Source organism: Rattus norvegicus, chromosome 20 (genome assembly GCF_021556685.1).
Source record: "Rattus norvegicus strain SHRSP/BbbUtx chromosome 20, alternate assembly SHRSP_T2T, whole genome shotgun sequence".
Lineage (NCBI taxonomy): Eukaryota > Metazoa > Chordata > Mammalia > Rodentia > Muridae > Rattus > Rattus norvegicus.
In genome coordinates, this window is record NC_141553.1 from 50381760 (window position 1) to 50402359 (window position 20600).

The window sequence follows — 20600 nt, forward strand, 5'->3', positions numbered from 1 at the left end:
GAAGCAGCTTCACCCATGAGGGTCAGAGGAGAGCAGGGGCAGTGGTGACAATGGGAATGGAGGTAATTTGGACATAATCTCCTCCTCCAGGCACTTCAACTCAAAGGCCTAGCTAATAGCATTAACACAGGCCCTCATCATGGGAAAAGAAACCGATGGCTACAGATAACAGCCTGGCTGATATGGCCACTAAAGAGGTAGCCTTAAAGGAAACAGCCATCACTGTCCCGCCTGAACCACCTAGAGCAACTGATATATGCAGAAAAAGAAATTGAGTGGGTTGGTGATGATTGACTGAGCTAATATTACCCATCTCTTTAGCAAGACCCATTCTCAGAAAGATCCACAGAGTCACTCACTAGGGAGTAAAATGAATGACAGATACAGTGGGACAATCTAAGGTGCCTTCTTCTGCCTAACCTTGACTCCTCAAAGCCAGGAGTACTTTGCTTTTGAATGAAAGATCCTGAGATGGGGGAATCACAGGACAGCTCACCTGGACCAGGCTGCCCCAGGGCTTCAAGAACTCGCCAATCCTCTTCGATGAGGCCCTACATTGTGACCTCGCCATCCTTCATGAGCTTACCCCACAGGTGACCCTCCTGCAATATGTAGATGATCTTCTAATGGCAGCAGAGACCAAGGAAGACCGTCTTAGGGGCACCAAGCAGCTGCTGATAGAACTGAGCAAATTGGGTTATCGAGCCTCGGCCAAGAAAGCCCAAATCTGTCAATGTAAAGTGAGCTACCTGGGGTACCTGTTAGAGGATGGGAGGCGCTGGTTATCAGAGGCCAGGAAGGAAACCATCCTTCATGTCCCTGCCCCGAAGACCCCCAAACAAGTGTGAGAATTTTGGGTGATGGCTGGCTTTTGTAGGCGTTGGACTTCTGGGTTTGCTGAGCTAGCAGCCCCCTCTACCCCTTGACTAAGGCTGGACAATCCTTTTACTGGGGTGAGGGAGAACAACAGGCATTCGATGCCATTAAGAGGGCTCTCTTGGGAGCACCTGCACTCAGGCTGGCCCTTTCTTCTGTTTGTGGCTGAGTACCGAGAGATGCCTAAGGGGGTGCTGATCCAATCATTGGGCTCATAGAGATGCCCCATTGCTTACCTGTCAAAGAAACTGGACCCACTAGTGGCTGAATGGGCTGCCTGTTTGAAGATAATAGTGGTGGTGGCAGTACTGGTTAAGGATGCAGATAAGCTGACTTTGGGACAGGATTTGACTGTGACAGCCCCCCATGCCCTTGACCCTGATCCCAAGGTATCTGCCCATGAATGTTTGCAGGTCCTGGCAACAGAGGAACAGGGGTGGTGGAAAGATATATTTGACCAGTCACTGCCTGACACTGAGGTTACCTGGTTCGCTGACGGCAGCAGCTATCTCCTAGATGGGCAGTGTAAGGCTGGAGCGGCTGTGGTACATGGGCAATGAGTGCTCTGGACAGAACCATTGCTCCCAGAAATGTCAGCCCAGAAAGTGGAACTAATCGTGCTTACCAAGGCCTAGGGTCTGGGAGCTGGAAAGAGAATCAACATCTACACCAATAGCAGGTAGGCTTTTGCCACTGCTCACGTCATGGGCAATATGCTAGCAGAGGGGGCTCCTGACATCCAATGGCAAGAAAATTAAGGACAAAGTCGAGATCAAGGGACTCTTGGAAGCTCTCCTTAAACCACTAAATGTGAATGTCATCCATTGCCCAGGCCACCAAAAAGGAGAGACAACTCTAGGGGAAACAACATTGCAGATAAAATGGCAAAGAAGTCCTGAGTTCAATTCCCAGCACCCACATGGTGGCTCACAACCATCCATACTGGGATCTGATGCCCTCTTCTGGCATGCAAACAGGACTCATGTGGGGCGGCAGGCTGTGAAAGGCACCCTGATTCCTGGTTGAGATTGGTCGAGTCCCTGGTGACCCTAAGGGACTGCAGGAGCTCCCCAGTTTCCCAGGAGATCAGACCCCTGTCATATAGCTACTGCCCTCCACAGCCCCCTGTAGAGAGGTTTGAGACAGATCAGTCACACAGAAGCAGGACCGCACCTCCAAATATGTAGATGAGGTCTTCCCAAGCTCTCAGGCCAAGCCAATAGGAAGTACCTGCTGTCAGACTCTCATTCACCCCAAAACTATATATAAGAATCCTATCCAGAAGGATTAAAGGTGTGTGAGAACTACTCTGTCATCTGAGAGCTTTTGTTTTAAGAGCTGTAACACCTCCACTTGGGGAAGACATATGCTTTCCCAAAGAACTCTCAGCCAGAAGCTCCCCTGAACCCCTCACCGGCTAGTCAGCCTCCTGCTGGCTCAGCTCACAGACTTCCTCTGGCAGCAGCAGAAGCAGTCCCTCCTCCCTGCCAGAGTTCTCTCCCCTTCACTTGAACCCACACACCTAGCCTGACCAGAGATCTCAGCGGGAGGCCTCCAGTACTGAGGGCCCACAAACTCATACATAAATAAATAAAATTTAAAAAGTAAATATAATTGTTTTTTTAAAAGAAAAGAAATCCTGGTGTCACGTGAGGACCGTGAGCTAGCTGTTCATCAAGGGGGCCTCTGTGGCCTCGAAAACAATGCAGACTCTGACCACTGCTCTGGTCGCCTTCCAGAACAAAATAGCAGGACGGTCACTGAGGACACTCACCCTGGTTTGCTCTCAGGTGTTTCCTTAAAGACCATGAACAAAGGCAATTTAGGGAGGAAAGGGTTATTTCTATTACACATTGCAGTCCATTAATGAAAGAAGTCGGTACGGGAACTCAAAGAGAGCAGGAACTTGTTGAGCGCTTAGGGTTTTTTGTTTGTTTTTGTTGTTGTTTCTTTTTTTCCAAGACTAGGCTGTCCCGGAACTCACTCTGTAGACCAGGCTGGACTTGAACTCAGAGATCTGCCTGCCTCTGCTTCCTGAGTGCTGGGGTTAAAGGCATGCATGATCACCGCCTAGGGACTAGCCAAGTACGAAATACATAACCTCAGCTCTCAGTTCTCAGTCCATTCAAAGTGTTCTTTTATCACACATGTGCTTATGACATAGCGTACACATGGGAGTCAGAGGACAGTTTAAGGAGAGTTGGTTCCCTCCTCTTACCATGTGGTCTAGGGAGATTGAACTCAGGTTACCAGATTTGTCAGCAAGCCCCTTTAACTAGCCCCTAAACATATATTCTTTCAATGTTAGAGACTGAAATCTGGGTCTTGTACATAGGACATTTATCGGTCTATCTCTATCTCTCTATCTCTGTCTGTCTGTCTCTCTATCTACCTATTTCTGTCTGTCTGTCTCTATCTTTGTCTATTTCTCTCTGTGTGTCTATCTCTATATCTCTATATCTCTATATCTCTATATCTCTATATCTCTATATCTCTATATCTATCTATCTATCTATCTATCTATCTATCTATCTATCTATCTATGGTCTCTCTATGACCCTGGCTGTCCTGGAACACACTATGTTTACCAGGCTGGCTTTGAACTCACAGAGATCCACTGCCTCTGTGTCCCAATTAAAGGTACATGTCACTATGCTTGGCAATTCATTTTACATGGGTATTTTGTCTGCATGTATGTTTATGTACCACTCATGTGTCTAGTACCCGAGGAGGTCAGAATAGGGTGTCACATCTCCTGGGACTGGACTTGAGAGTCTTATGTGGGTGCTGGGAATTGAACCCTTCCTTTTCAAGAGCAGCAAGTGCACTTAACTGCTGAGCCATTTCTCCAGCCCTGGTCACAGGAAGTATTTTGAAAAAATGTATAGAGATAGGGGCCAGAGAGATGGCTCAGTGGTTAAGGGCACTTGCCACCAAGCTTGATGACCTCAATTTGACCTCTGGAAGCCAACCGGTGAAAGGAGAGAACTGATTATAGAAAGTTGTCCTTTGACCTCCACATGTGCAGCATATCATATTAAGTTCAAGGCCAGCCTGGGCTTCAAGGCCAGCCTGGGCTACATAGGAAGACTCTGTCTAAAAAGCAAATGTCATTACTGGTTACCTCTAGTGGGTGGGCTAGAACTGAGAGAGGGGTTGGACAATGCTGGGAGCTAAACTCAGGCCTTTGTACATACAAAACAAGGGATCTACTTCTAATGTGAGCTGTATTCCCAGCCTATACATATACATTTACTTATACATGTGTGTGTATGTGTGTGTATATGCACACATACATATATATGTCTGGGTTTTTGTTACTTTTGCTGTGTTTTGTTTTGAAACAGTCTGTCTTAGGGTTTTACTGCTGTGAGCGGACACCATGACCAAGGCAACTCTTATAAAGGACAACATTTAATTGGGGCTGGCTTACAGGTTCAGAGGTTCAGTCCAGTATCATCAAGGTGGGAACATGGCAGCCTTCAGGCAGGCATGGTGCAGGAGGAGCTGAGAGTTCTACATCTTCATCTGAAGGCTGCTAGGAGACTGGCTTCCAGACAGCTAGGATGAAGGTCTTAAAGCCCACATCCACAGTGCCATGCTTACTCCAAGGCCTCATCTCCAAGTGGTGCCACTTCCTGGGTCAAGCATATTTAAACCACCGCATGGTGTCACTATGTAGCCTTGACTGGTCTAAAACTTACTTTGTAGACAAGGAACTCAAGAAGATCCTCCTGCTTTTGTGTCCAGAGTGATGTCATTCTGTGCACAGCTTGCATTCCTGGTGCAGATGGAAGCCAGCCACAAGAGGGCATTAGATCCCCTGGAAATGGACTTGCAGAAGGTTATGAGCCACCAGGACTTGAACCCAGGTCCTTGAAAGAGCAGTCAATGCTCTTAACTGCTGAGCTGTCACTCCAGCCTCAGAGTTACTTTTACCTGCAATGAAATGTACAGGTAAACATTGGGAAGAATCTTCATTTTTTAAATCAGGGCTCTGTACAAGTTTAATGGAGGCACCTTCTTCAGCAGAGATAATTAAATGTATCTGGACCTATTTTAATGGCCCAGAAGACCAAAATGCTTTTTTCTTAGAGTGACATGGTAATGCTGTATAGAACCAGATGTAAGTCAGCATCTGTTTTAGATATGCTGAGTGCAATCTTGGAAGAACCCTGTTAACTGATTTAGAAGGGATTTTACACAGATGGGAAATGAGGTCGTGTTTCAGGTTCCTGTAACATCTCCTTCAACATGCCGTTGCTCTGGGTTATAAAAATATTTTATCCAGCTTTCCAGCCTACTTAAGACCGCACTAATCTCTCACAGCCTAAGAGTTGCTGTTGCTTTAGCCCCGACAGAATAATAAAATCCAAGAAAAGAGCTTGGGTGTAGCTTAGTGAGTGGCAAGAGCACATGTGCTAAATGTGTGCACCAACCACCAAACTAAAGCCTCCACACTGAAGAAAACAGAAGGATGTAAAAATAGGACTGAACCATGCTGCGTAAAAGATGCACAGAATCTTAAACTCTTCGGGTTTCGCTGTTCGGAACTGAGCAGAGGATCACGGGACTGAGCAGAGGATCACGGGACCGAGCAGAGGATCACGGGACTGAGCAGAGGATCCTGGGACTGAGCAGAGAAACACGGGCTTGCACTTGTAGTGTCGCGTGCCACTGAACTCTGGAGAGGTCTGCAGATTCCTTTTGTGAGGTGAGAGTGGGATTTCATTTTTAGAACTTAATTATCTCCATTAGGTCTGGACTCTGCCTCCTGCCCCCAGGTTGGGCGGGAGGCGCAGGAAGAACCTTTTTTATCAGAAAGAATGACCAGCTCAGGCCTTCCCACGAGGATGATTCTGTTTCCTGAAGTGTCCACAACCTCTATAATTCCAGAAACTGCAGGGAGAACAACACATAACACCTGATGTTTGCCGGGTGAGCTCTCTTTCTACAGCTCAGTTCCCTGTTCTTTTCTTCATTTTTTTTTTTTTACCACAAACCTTGTGTGTGTGTGTGTGTGTGTATGTGTGTGTGTGTGTGAGAGAGAGAGAGAGAGAGACAGAGACAGAGACAGAGAGGCACACAGAGACAGACAGACATCTGTACTTGAAGGAATGTAGTCTTCCAGTTGTGACAGGACAGGCAGGTGAAATGGGAGAAGCTAGAATTTCTGTCTGAGAACCACTGAGTGACGGATGCACAAAGAGCTTCCAAGGCAGGCTGGGAATGAAATCCTGAAGCCACAGGGAAGAGAAAGTGGGCTTCCTCTAAACGTGTTTTGTGTGAGTTTGGGAGGTCAAGGTCACAGAATGCACTGCTTGTTAATTTATTCAAATTATTTTGCGTTTTGTTAATAAGTGATGGTGTGTCTGGTTTACAAGGAAATGTCATTCCTGTGCTCTGGCCGCCAATTCTCCCCCCCAGAGGCAAAGACTACCTGCAGCATCTGTCTCTTTGGAAAGACCTTTCCTTTGATGTCCTATAGTGTACTCATTGTTAGGAATTCTGTTTTTCCTTATGTTCTCCCCTTTTCATCTGGGTCTCCCTATGTCACTGGTTGGCCTGCAACCTGCTAAGTAGACCAGGCTGTCCTTGAACTCAGGATATCTGCCTGCCTCTGCCTCCCAAGGGCTGGGATTTGTTGAGGCCTGCCCCACTCACTCGCCTAGCTGCGTCCATTTTGTTCCATGCCTGCCAGTCATTTCATATCGTTGCTGTAGTATGCCTGCCGGTTATTTCATATTGTTCGCATTGTTGACACAGAAGATAGCTTGACTTGGAGCAGGGTCATGCTGACCACATACCCTGCTGTGTTCTGAGGTTTGTTAGTCTTAAGACATTTCACAACCATAAGTTCCACTTGGGACCAATCAGAATAAAGGTCAGTTAGAACTGTGCTAGCCAAAATAGCTTGAGTCAGAGCCAACCACTGGGTATGAGCTCACTGTGTTTTTTTTTTTTTTACTTTATAATCTGGCCCTGAGAAATGTTCAAGGTCTTGGGGTATGTGATCAATAAACCAAACCCTGTTTAATGGAGACCAGAGTTTGTGTGGTAATTCCTGAACCCAAACAGGATTAAAGGCATGCAGCTAGATTAACAGATCTCTTCTTTGTACGGCTCTTCATGTAAGTCAAATTCCCTTCAAATTCACTGTGCAGCTGAAGTTGGCCTAGAACTTCTGATCCTCCTATTTCCCCCTCTACAGTGTTGGGACTGCAGGCATGCACGGCCACATCAGGTATACATGGCTGGACGAATTGAATCCAGGGCTGTGTGCATGCACAGCAAGCACTCTATCAATTGTGGCTTTATCCAGCGTGGCTCCTACTTTTAAAAATGTTGTAGTAAATATCAAACCCCAATATACCTGTGCAAAAACACATAACTTAGTTATGATATTTATAAGGTATCTGTCTAGATTGGGCACATTTACTATTGCACTAATCTACTTCCTAGCTAATCCTAGTATTTCTTCTAACTCCACCTTTTAAGGCACATAATTTTTTGTCTAGGGTCCTGTCTTTTGAGAATAGAAAGAATAAATATTGTAGTAATGGTAAATGACAAGGTATTTATTTCCTTTAAACCCACCCCATTGAACCGTTCAAAATGTCATCCCGTAAAGCCCAAAAGGTATTTATCGTGTTTCTCATCTTTAAGTATCAAACACACACACACACACACACACACACACACATACACACACACACACACACACACACACACAAACAAATCAATTTATAACTTTTATTATTTGAACTGGAGCCTTTTGTACCTTTGTCCTCTGTTGTTTGATTTAGGACACTGTAGTCCTCTCAGATTTTTTTATTCACATGTTGGAACTGACTGTAAAAAGACCCATGGCTTCTGTGCTTCTGAGCCTGCTCGCTGTCTTTTGTTTGGGTTTCAGCTGGCAGCTGGCAGCATGTGCACTGATCGCAGGCAGCCTGCATCTCAAACAATTGGGAGAGCAGCTCCCGTGTCCTGTGTAGACTTGGGGGATACAGAAAGGCTCCCTCAGGCATAGACGCCCTGATCAACTCACTCTGTCTCTAAGACAGTTGTGCTCTAGGGTCCCCTGTCCCTCCCTTGGCTCACGGAATCTGACACCCTGATTCACCCAGGCTGGGGTGCTATCCCTGGCTGTATCTGTCTGTCTGGAGCTTGGTGAGGGACCCAATTTTTAGACCCCTCAGACCTAGTCAGCCTTTAATCTATATATTGTTGTAGCCTTAGATCATCTCCCAGCCTTTTATTCAGGGTTGGGGGGCGGGGACGACACAGTGGGCTTTTATCTAAGGTTAGTTGGGTTCTAAGCCCTACGTTGGGCGCCAGTTTGTTACAGTAAACCTCCAACCCCAATATGCCCATGCAAAACCACACAACCTAGTTATAATGTTTATAAGTTTTATGCCTGGATTGGGCATATTTCCACCACCCCGCTCTATTCCCCAGCTATGAGATCTCTTGTTATTTGTGGCTTCTCTAGGTCATACAGTTCTGTTCTATCTTTTTTTTAAACCTCTCTTTTCTTTGTCTTCTTTCTCTCTCATTTTCTACTCTTCCCCCACTTTCTAGAACCTCCTTTCCCTTCCACTGCCCAATCATAGTCTCTAGCCTCCACTTGTCCAGTTAAAATGGAGAGAAGGTTTACACGAAATCACCTGAGTACGTGATCTACTCCTTGTTGGGGCAGCCCCTCTTGAGGAAGCAGAATTAACATCAGAATACAAACAGTAGCAGAGTAACCCACAACATAAAAAGAATCTTATTTTGAGTTTGTACATCTGTATGTCTATACCAGTTTTGGAGAGGCTAGAGGTTAGGTATCTTCTTCTCCTGTTAATGTTTATCTTATTATTCTCTTGAGCCAGAGTCTGGCCCTGAACCTTGTTATTTCAGCTTGGTTGACTGGCTCATGAACTCCTGGATTCTGTCTGTAGCCCATTCTGGCACCGAGGTACTCCTCCTGCCTCAGTCTTCTGAGGGTTGGAATAACACTCTTGTACTTCAAGATTGAAAAACTTTATTTTTTTGATGCGTATGGGTGTTTTGTCTATATATGCATTGTCTGTGCACCACTTGTATGCCCAATGCCCATGGTGATCGGGAGGATGCTGTCAGAGGCCCATGACCTGGAGTAACAGAAGCTTGTGAGCTACCATATGGGTGCTGCAAATTGAACATGGGTCCTCTGGAAGAGCAGCCAGCAATCTGAAAACACTGAACATTCTCTTCAACTCCAGATCTTTTTTTTTTTTTTTAATTTATCTCTTGCTGCATGTATACCTGTGTGCCAGAAGAGGGCATCAGACCCCATTAGAAGTGGCTGTGAGCCACCATGTGGGCACTGGGAATTGAACTCAGGACCTCTGGCAGAGAAACCAGTGCTCTTAACCGCTGAGCCATCTCTCCAGCCCCAGATCTTACTTTTTTAAACTTAATAATTTATCATGAGCTGAGTGTGGTGGTGCATGCCTTTATTCTTAGCACGTGAGAGGCGAAGGAAGGTGGATTTCTGTGAGTCCAAGGTCAGACTGGACTGCACACTGAGTGCATAGGGAAAAAAAATCCCACTCAGAAAACAAAACAAACAAACAAACAAAGTTTAGGGTCATCTTTAGCTGTATGTCAGAACCAGCTAGAGTCCATGAGACCCTGTTTAAAACAGAAAAGGAGGAGGAGGAGGAAGAGGAGAAGGAGGAGGAGAACAAGAAGAAGGAGGAGGAGGAGGAAGAGGAGGAAGATGAGGAGGAGGAGGAGGAGGAGGAAGAGGAGGAGGAGGCGGCAAGGGACTGGAGAGATGGCTCAGCAGTTAAGAGCACTGGCTGCTCTTCCAGAGGATCCAGGTCTGCACACAGCCATCTCCAGCTCTGTGGGATTTGGTTCCCTCTGCCTTCCTTGGGCACTGCACCCGTGTAGTGTGCAGACATACACACAGATAAAACACCCATTCACATAAAACAATAAAACATACACTCCAGGGCAGGCCCCATGTCCGGGAGTAACTGGTAACACAAGGTGATGGACTCCATGGGAGAACAGGGTCATCTAGAGTCCATCAGGTTGGGGTGCTTGCTTCAGGTCCGATGACCCTGAGTTGGATCCCCCGGGAAAAGAGACCTGACTCCTGCAAGTTATCCTCTGCATCCACATGTCCCCTCGCCGAGTAAAGTAAATAAATAAATACATGAAAAATAAAATAGGTTGAGAATTTACCACAGAGATTTCTTCATGGAATACATACACATACATGTACGTATAGTATATATGTATATACACATAATACACGTAATATATAAAAGAATATAATGTCCTTTTGCACTCTCTAGTGGCTTTATATTATTTAACGGTATGGATGGGTTAATTTCTTTAGCTAGGTCTCAGGTTTTGGATGATTAAGTGATTTTCAGTCTATTACCGAATAGCAAATATCACTGCACATCAATCTTTGTATAAGTCAGTTTTATTGCGGTTGATGCTTTGAGACAAGCATTTCTCCATGTAGCCCAGGCTGTCCCGGAATTTCACTCTGCTGACCAGGCTGGCCTCAAACTTAGAGATCCACCTGCCTCTGCCTCCCAAGTGCTGGGATTAAAGGGCACGCCACCACCGGGCTGTACAAGTTTATCTCTCGACTACATTTAACATTAGACTTGCCAGAGGGAGCCAGGCAATGTTAACACCAACAGATGCATCCTCTCCTACCGATCGAAAAGCTTTTTCTCATATCCCTGAAGAACAACAGTTCCTGAAACTTTGAACTTACATTTTGGCCAAAGGCATTAAGAGGGATCCTTCTTTTTATTTAATCCCCTTAAGCAGCGGCGATAACTCCACACCGGGGCACTTCAGCATGGACAGACTTACGGACAGCCTTACTTAATTTGCATCTAAAAATAGTCTGGACCTCTTTCTATTTACAGTTGTTTTCTTGTTGGGTGAAGCTGAAGATCTGGGAGAAATTGAAAAAAAAAGCTATAGGAGAAAAAAAAAGCTACCTAACTCCAAAAGAAACTCACTGTGGTTAGTAACTTCCCGATGGTCACAAATTCAGGACAAAATTCAGATGAATTTTTGTCAGATGAAAAATACTTCATCTCATTTATTTATTTTGACAACCAACGTTAACAATCCAATTGGCCAGCAGAGGGCAGCACAGCCCCACAGAGTGTCCAGGAGACGCCACCAGCTGATTAAACAGGCTTCAGCAGGGACTTAAGACCATAGCCGGAATTCTAACCCACTTTGTCACTTCCCCTGCCTCCAGGCTTGGGACTGGTGAAAGGGAGGGAAAAGGCTTGCCTAAAAGACCAAGATAAACTGAGGAACTGAATGTAGCTAAGCGCAGGGCAGCATAGAAATAGGAAAGAAAGCAGTGTTGTAAAACCAGCATTATTAAATAGAAGGGGGGATTTTAATTAAATGTGATTATTTCAGTCACTGCACAATAAAGTCCAGAAAGTATCCTTTATTGTGTTAATATCTTCACATCCATTCGCTAAAAGTGTCAAATAATTTAGCTCTGTATTTAATCATATTTTCCTAAAAAAAAAGACTTATCTTTTAAAACTCAAAATGCAAATTAACCTTATTCTTTAATGTTAGTCCATTTATCTAATATTGAGTGCCAGGTGAAGAGGATATGGGGGGTGGACACAGTCTCTGCATTCCTGCCCCACGTCCACATACCAAGGATTGAACCCAGGGCCTTGTACATACTAGGCCACTTGTAGCACCAAGCTACGTCATCCGCCCTGACTCCTGTCCTTTTCAACAGAAACCTGGATGAGGAAACTTTGTAACTTTAGAAGTGGCAATCATAAATGGGTTCAGCAGCTGTGGCCAAGTTTGTTAACTTCTCTGTGTCTCAGAATAAAAATGATACGGACGCCACCTGTGTTGTTGACCTTACAGATGCATAAACAAAATGCCACACAAGGGCATTTCAGGCCACACAGCCCCACAGATGGCTCGGCAGGAGAAAGGTGCTCACCATCAAGCCCGATGATTGGAGTTCGAATCCTGAAACCCACATGGTAGAAAGACAACATATCCTCTGACCTTCGCATGTGTGCTGGGGCACAAGTAACCCCCACACCCCCAACAATAATAGGTAAGGAAGTAAGGAAGAAAGTAAATAATAAATAAATGGGACAGGCAGGGAGAGAAAAGAAAAGAAAAGGAACACCATATACAAAGACGCTCAGGAGGAAAAGGTGCATGAATTAAAGGGCCACAGGGTAATGCCACGGCAACATCAGCGGCAGCTCAGTGTGTCCTGTGTGCAAGCGCTCTGCTAAATGTTGTTAGGGCCGCATCCCTGACAGGAGTTGTACTCTAGGTGTTGGAAGCGGGGAAGCTCACTGAAGTCAGACAGGATCTTAGGAACTGGCAGAACAGGCTGGACCCAGGGTCCCTTGAGTGATTCATCTGTCTGGTGGCCAGCCTTCCTCTCCATTGAGCACAGGGGAATTGTACGTCTTGCCATTACATTTTACTCAGGACAGGACCAACATCCAAAATGCCCAGAGTGCTGTAATCCCCATCTTTCTGGAGGCTGAGGTAGAAGGATTCAGAGTTCAAGGCCAGCCCAAGCTACCCCGGGACTGTCAAACAGCAACAAGAAATTTAGACAATTTCATGAAAAAAAAAAAAAAGAAGAAAACCGATCTTATTAATAATAATATATAAACAAGCAGTTTCAAAACCACTCCACACTAGCTTCTTAGTAAAATGTCAATTGGACATTTTCTGAAGAAAAACTGAGGTAAGTGGTAAGGTTCCTTTTAGTAGTGACTTGAACTGTCATTGGCTAAGAGAAAAGCAAACTGTGGGACGCTGGAGGAGAAGGAAGAATGCTCACCAGAGCCAGCTGGAAGCAGAGCTTCTAGAGTCTTATACTTGAGGCTTTGGGTCATAGGTCAGGACACCCTCCTCTGGGCACAGAATGGCTAACATCCTGTGAACACAAAGTTCCAGGGGCCCTTCTGGGCAGATAGGGAAAGGGGCCTTGCTCCAAATTCTGCGGAGGACACGAGTCCTGTACACCTCATCAGTTTGGGGCTGCGGCTCAGCTTGTTTCAAGTCACACAGAGAGGTCAACAGAGAAGGTAGATGCTTTCTGTTTCCTGCTACCTCCGCCAAGGAGCAGATGCCAAGGGAGAGAGCTCAGAGGCAGGCACTGGAGCCCTTATAGACACAACAGTCCTTTGTTGTTTGTTTTTGAGGGTCTTGCTTTGGAACCGTGGACAGCCTGGAACTTGGTCATGTAGACCAGGCTGGCCTTGAACTTGCGGCAGCGATCTTCCCACCTGTGCCTTCTGAGAGCTTGGATTCCAAGCAAGCATTACCACCGCTGGCGTACAGCAATTACTCAATAACTCATTGGCTACAGTAGCACCGTCCGCTCCGTTTTACAGGGGAAGACGCCCCAGCATTTTGCTCGCAGTAAAAAAAAAAAAAAGTCTCACAGCATTTGAGCCAGGATACCTGGCTCCAGAGGCTGTATTGTTGGCTACCTCACCAGCACATTTCCTTAAGCTAATACCAAGAGAAGGGGCGGGAGACGAAGTAAGAGGAAGGAGGGGGAAGAATGGAGAACTGAGGAGAGGGGCAGAAAAACAATCGGAGGGCAAAACCTGGAGCAACAGCAGGAGAAGTCCCCTAGTCTGTCCCGGAGAAGCTCTGAAGACCCGGGCGGGCGCTTGGGATTAGGCGCCACCCTCGGTGAGGAGCCGGGAGCTGGGCACAGAATGACCTTTCTATACAGTGTGGTAACTGTTAGACAGGAAAGTTCACTGGCGCTATACAGAAATTCCTGTGTGTCCAAGCACATCTCACACGTGGAAAGTTACTGAGCGGCTGTGGCTGACCCGGTAAGGCTCAGGCCAACGCAGCCACAAACCGACGACTACGGAGTCCATTGTCAGCCTGCACCCATAAAACTCTGCTTTTACGAGGCTGTTCTGCAAAAAATTGAAATTTAAACAAATTTCCACCGTTGCTAGGTTTGTTTTGTTTGGCTTTTTACGGGCCGCAAAACACGTGGGCTACCACTTTAAATAGGAAGGTCCAGAACCCTGTGATTAAAATTTAAAAATATTCCACCACTAAATAATTTTCAAATTTGCTTTTGAGTTCTCACAAAGGAAGAGGGTCGAAAGAAAGATTCCATTAAAACGTACAGACCGATGACTGCTCTTTTTGCATCGGTTCGTCAAAATGACTTACACGGCAGCTATGGAGGAAAATGGCTTGAGCAAGTACTGGGCAGAACAAGCGCGTCCCCAGAAACGTGGAGATTATTTGGACCGAAACTCAGTCCCTCTCAGTGTCCCGCCCCGTGGCCGTGCGCAGTTGGCTGTTCCCTAGGTCCGGGTGGATGCTGCGGGGGGTTTGCCCGGGTGCGCTCTGCTGAATGCAGCACTAGACCAGCTCAAAACACAAAGCAAGCAGCCGAGCGAGGGGCGGCCGCCCAGCCGAGCATACTCACGGCTGGGGTCCGGGATCCCTGCGATCCCTGCGATCCCTGCGGTGCAGCCGCCAAGGGACAGCGCGAGGCGGCGCCGGGTCTGCTCGCCAACCCCACGCGCCACGGCCCAGGGACCTGCCAAGCCTGCCCAGTTCCCCCCTGCAGCGGGCACTTGAGAAAACCCAGCCCCGAGCTCCGCGCAGTCTGCGCGGCGCCCGCGGCTTCGACTTTTCCTGTTGGGGGGTAAGATGGCAGGGCCGGGGAAACAAAGGAAACTTAGGCCGGGCGGCGTGTGTGGTTCGTGTGCTCGCCCCGGGTCCCGTGTGGGAGTCGCCAGCGCCTGTGCACGCTGCCCGCCCCGGGAAACCCTAGCTGGGTCACAGCCCCGGGCGTCCGCCCACCTGCCGCGCTGGCCGCCTCGGGACATCCCAAGTCACCCGGGCGGGCTCCGAGCAGGCGGCGGGGGAGGGGGCGAGAGCGGCGCAGGGGGGTGGGGAGCGGGGAGGCGGCAGGGTAGGAGGAGAGCAGGGGTGGGCGGGCGCCGCACGTCACGGCTATTGTGGCTGTCCCGGTATATAAGGTCCCGCCGGCCGGCCGCGCTCCCCACCTTGCCTGCGTCCGCGCCAGCCGAGCACATCTCCACGCACCGAGCATCCAGAGAGTCGCGCCGCGCGCCGACGGAGCGGACATGGGCAGAGCGATGGTGGTCAGGCTAGGGCTGGGGTTGCTGCTTCTGGCACTGCTCCTACCCACGCAGGTGAGACCCTGCTCTCGGTGTGGCGTGGGGCCGCGTCCTGGGGGCGTGTGTGTGTGTGTGTGTGTGTGTGTGTGTGTGTGTGTAGCAGGGGTGAAGTCCCTACCTCCGGCCACGCACAGGGGTAGGGAGAGAATTTTATGTGACTTGGGGAACTCGTGGAGTGGACTCCCTAGAGAGAGCCCCCCCTCCCCTCCCACGGAGGGTCTTCGAGCTCCCTGCGAACCACACAAAGAGAGGGGACGGTCCCCTTCGGGGGAGCGTGGCACACGCCCATTCTCCACCGTCCAAACTGGTTTGGAGATCGCCCAGGAATCCCTGGTTGTGGCTCTGTCTTCCACCGGGGGTTCTCAGTCCTGAAGCTAGGGACCTCCCGACGCCACAAACTCCCGCGGTGCGACCCCACACCTCCATCCCTGGCCACCTTAGGGGCCCCATCTCAGCCCAGACCCAATGGCACTGTAGAGACGGAGGGCAGGACTCCAGTGTCCCGATTCTCCGCCAGGCTTTGTCCTAGTCCACAGCCGTTTCCTCTCTTAGATTTGTCCCGGGTACAGATCTCACCCCCCAACACCATGGGTGGCGCTGCTCTAGCTGCCTTAGCGAAAGGGTGAAGGAGCCGCGCCCAGAATGAGACCTGAGCCTGGGAGACCAGGGCGGGACTCGGAGAAGCAGACCGTGGCTTTCCACAGCCTTCGGTTCGCTCAGGGATGTCCCTCGGGCTTCGCCCCTGAAAAGCTGGGCGCGCCAGATTTTCGGACCCTAGAGATCCAGGCTCCGGGCTCACCTGGGAGAGCAGCCCAAGAGCTTGGAGCGCGCTTCGTCTTCCCCATCTCAGGCAGGGTAACTGTACCCCATTGTCTTCTCTGTGGGTTGGCTGTGCCCCGGGGCCTTTCTCAGTCCTCCCGAACCCCCATCTAGGAGGGGCTCAGCATCCCGAAACTGGTTGGTCTCACCCGGATTCCCTTCTCAGCTCCCTTCCCCATAGAAATGTTGAGAGGGAGGTGTTGGTTAAGCAAATCAAGGGAGCTTGGTGGAGAACTGTTAAGTGCCAATTTAATAATTAACATGTAAAAATTGGTTGATGGTGTTGGAGAGGACCTCTAGACACAGATTGAGCATTGGGCTCCGTTACTATTATTATTATTATTATTATTATTATTATTATTATTATTATTTAGGGTTTTTTTTTTGTCACCTGCAGTAGTAAAAGATCTTTGTAAAAATAAAGAACGGTTACTTTCGGGTACCCATAGGACAGGCTCCGTGTTTTAAACAACTTAGCATATTAAGGTTTTCCTTTTTTTTTTTTTTTTTTTTTGTGGGAATGCCACTTCCTGATCGGACAGGGTCTTATCTTGACACACAGTAGGCCCCCAGTAAGTCTAAGTGTCTGGATCAGGATTTTGGTGTGCGCAAATCTACTTTGGATACGATTTGCACATTTCTTTAGTCAATATTTGCTTAATGGCCTTACGGCTGGAGAACAAAAGGAGCTAATGCAGACACAGGCGGGCTTATCTTGGGATCCAGGGGCGGCCGAAAGTACCTGTGGCTAGATTCTTTACTTGGTGCCACGTCGCCCTCCCTCTTGCTTGTAATCGGAAGCTCTAGCAAGCCCTGGCAAACCCTCCTTTCAGTGAGGGCTGAAAACTCGGATCAGCCTTTGTTCCGTGACAAAGGAGAGTATCACGTGCCTCGCCGGACTGTGCTTTTCAAGGCTTGCAAAACCAGCGGCGAATATGCCACTAGGTTGCTGGGACACAAGAGGAAGCCTCGGTTCTCGGCCACAGAGTCTAGCCAGTCACCAGGCAATGAGCTGGTGAAATTTAATACCAAACCCTGTCTTACGTGCGGGGTGGGGGTGGGGATGTTTTAACCGAAATCCTACTGCCGTAGAGCCAGTATTTTTTGAAATTCAGATTAAATTAATTAATTAATTAATTAAATTAATTCTTGTTATTCTTAGCCTCCGAGCCTGTGCTTACTAGCAAATGTTCTGCCACTGAGTGGCATCCCTAGGTGGGCAGTTCCCACTTTTTCAATTTAAGACAAATTTTTTTTGGTTTTGGTAAGGGTTATAATTTCAAGATTTCAAAGGAGCAGATATATGCTTTTAAGTTTAAATGTTAAGATATTTCCTTAAGGCAATGTTTCCCGGGCTGTTCGAAGCCAGAGACTCAGCACAACCAGGATGGGCTGTGATCCCACAAACTCACAGATCTCATTCACCTGACAAAAGTGTGTGCAGACACACATTCCCTACGACCCCCACCCTCCACCACATACAAGGTTTTGATTGTTTTTGAGATAAGCCCCACTTATCCAACTATGTAGTGCTGACTGGGTTGGTGTTTTGTTTTTTTGTTTGTTTGTTTGTTTGTTTTTTGTTTTGGTTTTTGGGTTTTTTTGGTAGACCAGAACTTAGAGAGACCTGCCTGCCTCTGCCTCCTCCTGAAGTGTCAGGATTTACATGTGCCACAATTCTTGACCACATGTAAATCTTTCTTTCTTTCTTTCTTCCTTTCTTTCTTTCTTTCTTTCTTTCAGAATCAAATCTCATTATAGATGGTTGTGAGCCACCATGTGGTTGCTGGGATTTGAACTCAGAACCTCTGGAAAAACAGTCAGTGCTCTTAACCTCTGAGCCATCTCTCCAGCTCAGGTTTTATTTTCTTGAGACAGAGTCTAGGCATAAAACCCAGGCTGGCCTTGAGGTCTAGATCTCTCGGGTTTCATTCTCTGGTGCTAGGGTTACAGATCAGAACTACCGACCTGGCTCAATTACAGTATTTTAAAGATCAAAAATTTTAAGTAACTTTAAAATATCCCCATGTCTAGGGAAACCAGGAAACCTTGCCTGCAATGCTAGCCAATCCTATACTACGGGAACTAGATTAAGCAGATACTTTATTACACTGTGCAGAACTAGAAACTGTTACTCTTGCTCTTAGCATCTGTGGTCCGGAGAACTCTTTGTTTTTGAGACAGACGATCTCATGTAGCTAAGGCTGGCCTCGAACTCGTGACTTCTCTGCCCCTGCTTTCCCAGTGCTGAGGTGGTACATCACCACATAGGGCTTCAAGGACTTTTGCCCTTACTGTTTGTATTCTTTAGGTATCTGCGGAGGTAGTTTTAAAACTAAAGAGTATCGTTTTGGTGAGATTTCAAGTGGGAATGATGCCAAGTAAGAATTCAGAATTTAAAACGTGGCTAAGAGAACAATGTGGGGGAAAAGCAGTCTCAGGATAGAGTGGAGACTGAAGAGTGTAGTTCAGGGGTGGAGCTTGAGTCCTTAGTGTCCCTAAGACCCTGTGTTTGACTTTCTCTACTGCAGCCACAGAGACTGTGACGTGCTTGAATGTTACTACAGAGTGCAAACGGAGCTTAGCTGTGGATGGTTCTGAAAATTTACCTGTGACTTCTCTTTCCTTATGTATTCCAGATTTATTGCAACCAAACATCGGTTGCACCATTTTCCGGGAACCAGAGTATCTCTGCTGCCCCAAATCCAACTAATGCTACCACCAGATCTGGGTGTAGCTCCCTGCAGTCCACAGCCGGTCTCCTGGCCCTCTCTCTCTCTCTCCTACATCTCTACTGTTAGAGACTCAGGCCAAGAAACGTCTCTACTTCCCCATCTAGACCCACCCCGAATGGCAACCACAAGTCCAATGTGAGTGACCAGGAAGAGACAGGTCCACATCAAATCGGCTGTTACCATTACCTCAACAGAAAACACTGAGAATCCGAAATTCGACTGGCTTAAAGGACGCGTGAAGGGTTTGAGAGCTGAGAGATGCCAATATGGGATCTGCTGGAGTTTTATGTCCGAGATGAAGACAAGCATCCAAAATTGACGTGATTTGCTCGAAATGTGGCTTAAGAAATGTGGACACTTAAAACTCTCACTCGAAATCGGGCGTAGGTTTGATGTAGAGGGAGAAGGATGGGGTGTGGAATGGAGGTCCATTATTTTCATTGGTTCCTTCGACCTATAAGGCCATAATGCAGTTAGGTGGTATTCAAAAGCTTCTCTGATGCTATTTCTGTGTATGTTGGAAGGAACTACCAGGTGTTATTTTAAATCCCCGATGTGTTGTTTTGTTACTACTAATTTAATAGGCTAAACTCTAGGTGAAGTCCCACGTCGTTGACCTCTAGTTCTTCTCTCCGGAACAGAACGTTTTACACCCTCCTTCTGTGGCTTTAGGTCTGACATATTGTATTTGACCTTTGTTAGTAATTGACACGGGCCAGGCAACGATGGATTGGAACCCACCCCCAAATCCAGCCACCCCTGAGTAAATCTGATTTCAAAAGTCACAACGGCAAAGCATTTCCCAGTGTCTTTTCTCACTCACCACGGGTACTAAGTTCACTTAGGTGAGCTGGTTCTCCAGAGAGCAGAATTCTGTTGATCTCGGCTAATCTCCAAACGCTGCGTTTTATTTTGGCATATGTCGAGGGCTTTTCATGATTTAAAGCGTGGTCTGTTAGCAAGGCCAAAATTATGAGTCTTGAAATTCTACAGGCAAATATGCAACCCAGCATTTGGGATGTGAGGACTGGAAGCTCTCACAGAATTCACAAAGTCTTTTATACAATTTCTGTAAATACTTTTTTTTTTTTAAAGAGAAAAACAAAACCATGGATCGGAATAACCACGTTTGGAATACTTTGGTTATCAGTTCATATTTTTAGATAGTTTGACATTGGTCCTGTGCCTGAGAGGGGGTTTGGTTCTACAGTAAGTTTTTTTTTTTCCCCCAATTTCCTTGATACACACATACCTTCTAAAACACAGACATTTCCTCAAAAAAAAAAAAAAAATTCCTTTTGTTCGCATGGTCACACACTGATGCTTGCCCATTCTGGGATCTAATACGGTCACAGTAGTCTTGATAACCAGAATCATTTTTTTCTCCGTCTTTAGAAACCTACCCGGGAACAAGGAGACCTCACAGACCCGAAGCTACTGTGTGTGTGAATGAACACTCCCCTTGCCTCATACCCGAATGCTGTACATCTATTTGATTGTATATTGTGTTTGTGTATTTATGCTTTGATTCATAGTAACTTCTCATGTTATGGAATTGATTTGCATTGAACACAAACTGTAAATAAAAGAAAGAAATGGCTGAAAGAGCAGTCTGTTGGATCTAAAATGTTTCTTGGGCAATAATTAGGGGGTGAGCATTGCTGTTATGAAGGGGGCACATCTTGTCCTACTAACCAGAACATTACACACCGTAGTTTTGAAAAGCCAGTTTCCTTCCGAAGTTCCTTTTATTTCCTCCCAAGTCTGGGAATAAAGGCGTGTGCCACCACACCTGCCTCTAGTTGACATCTTTGAGCCTTTAAGGCTACACATCTACTTGCTCAGCCACTGAGAACCAGCTCTGCGGCAAGGTACCTGTGATTGATGAAGCTGGCTGGGGAGAATGCCTTTGAGATGAGAGGTGTCTATGTGTTGCCAGGGAGCCCTC

The 20600-nt window shown here is 47.1% G+C and overlaps 1 protein-coding gene across 1 annotated transcript; it reads left to right on the top strand.

Moving 5' to 3' along the window:
* Positions 1-14969: 14969 nt before the first annotated feature.
* Cd24 (CD24 molecule) lies at positions 14970-20262 on the top strand. The gene is given in 2 exon segments (NM_012752.3): positions 14970-15113; positions 18557-20262. Coding segments are annotated over 2 exon segments (231 nt in total). The 5' UTR covers positions 14970-15044; the 3' UTR covers positions 18719-20262.
* The last annotated feature ends 338 nt before the right edge of the window (positions 20263-20600 follow it).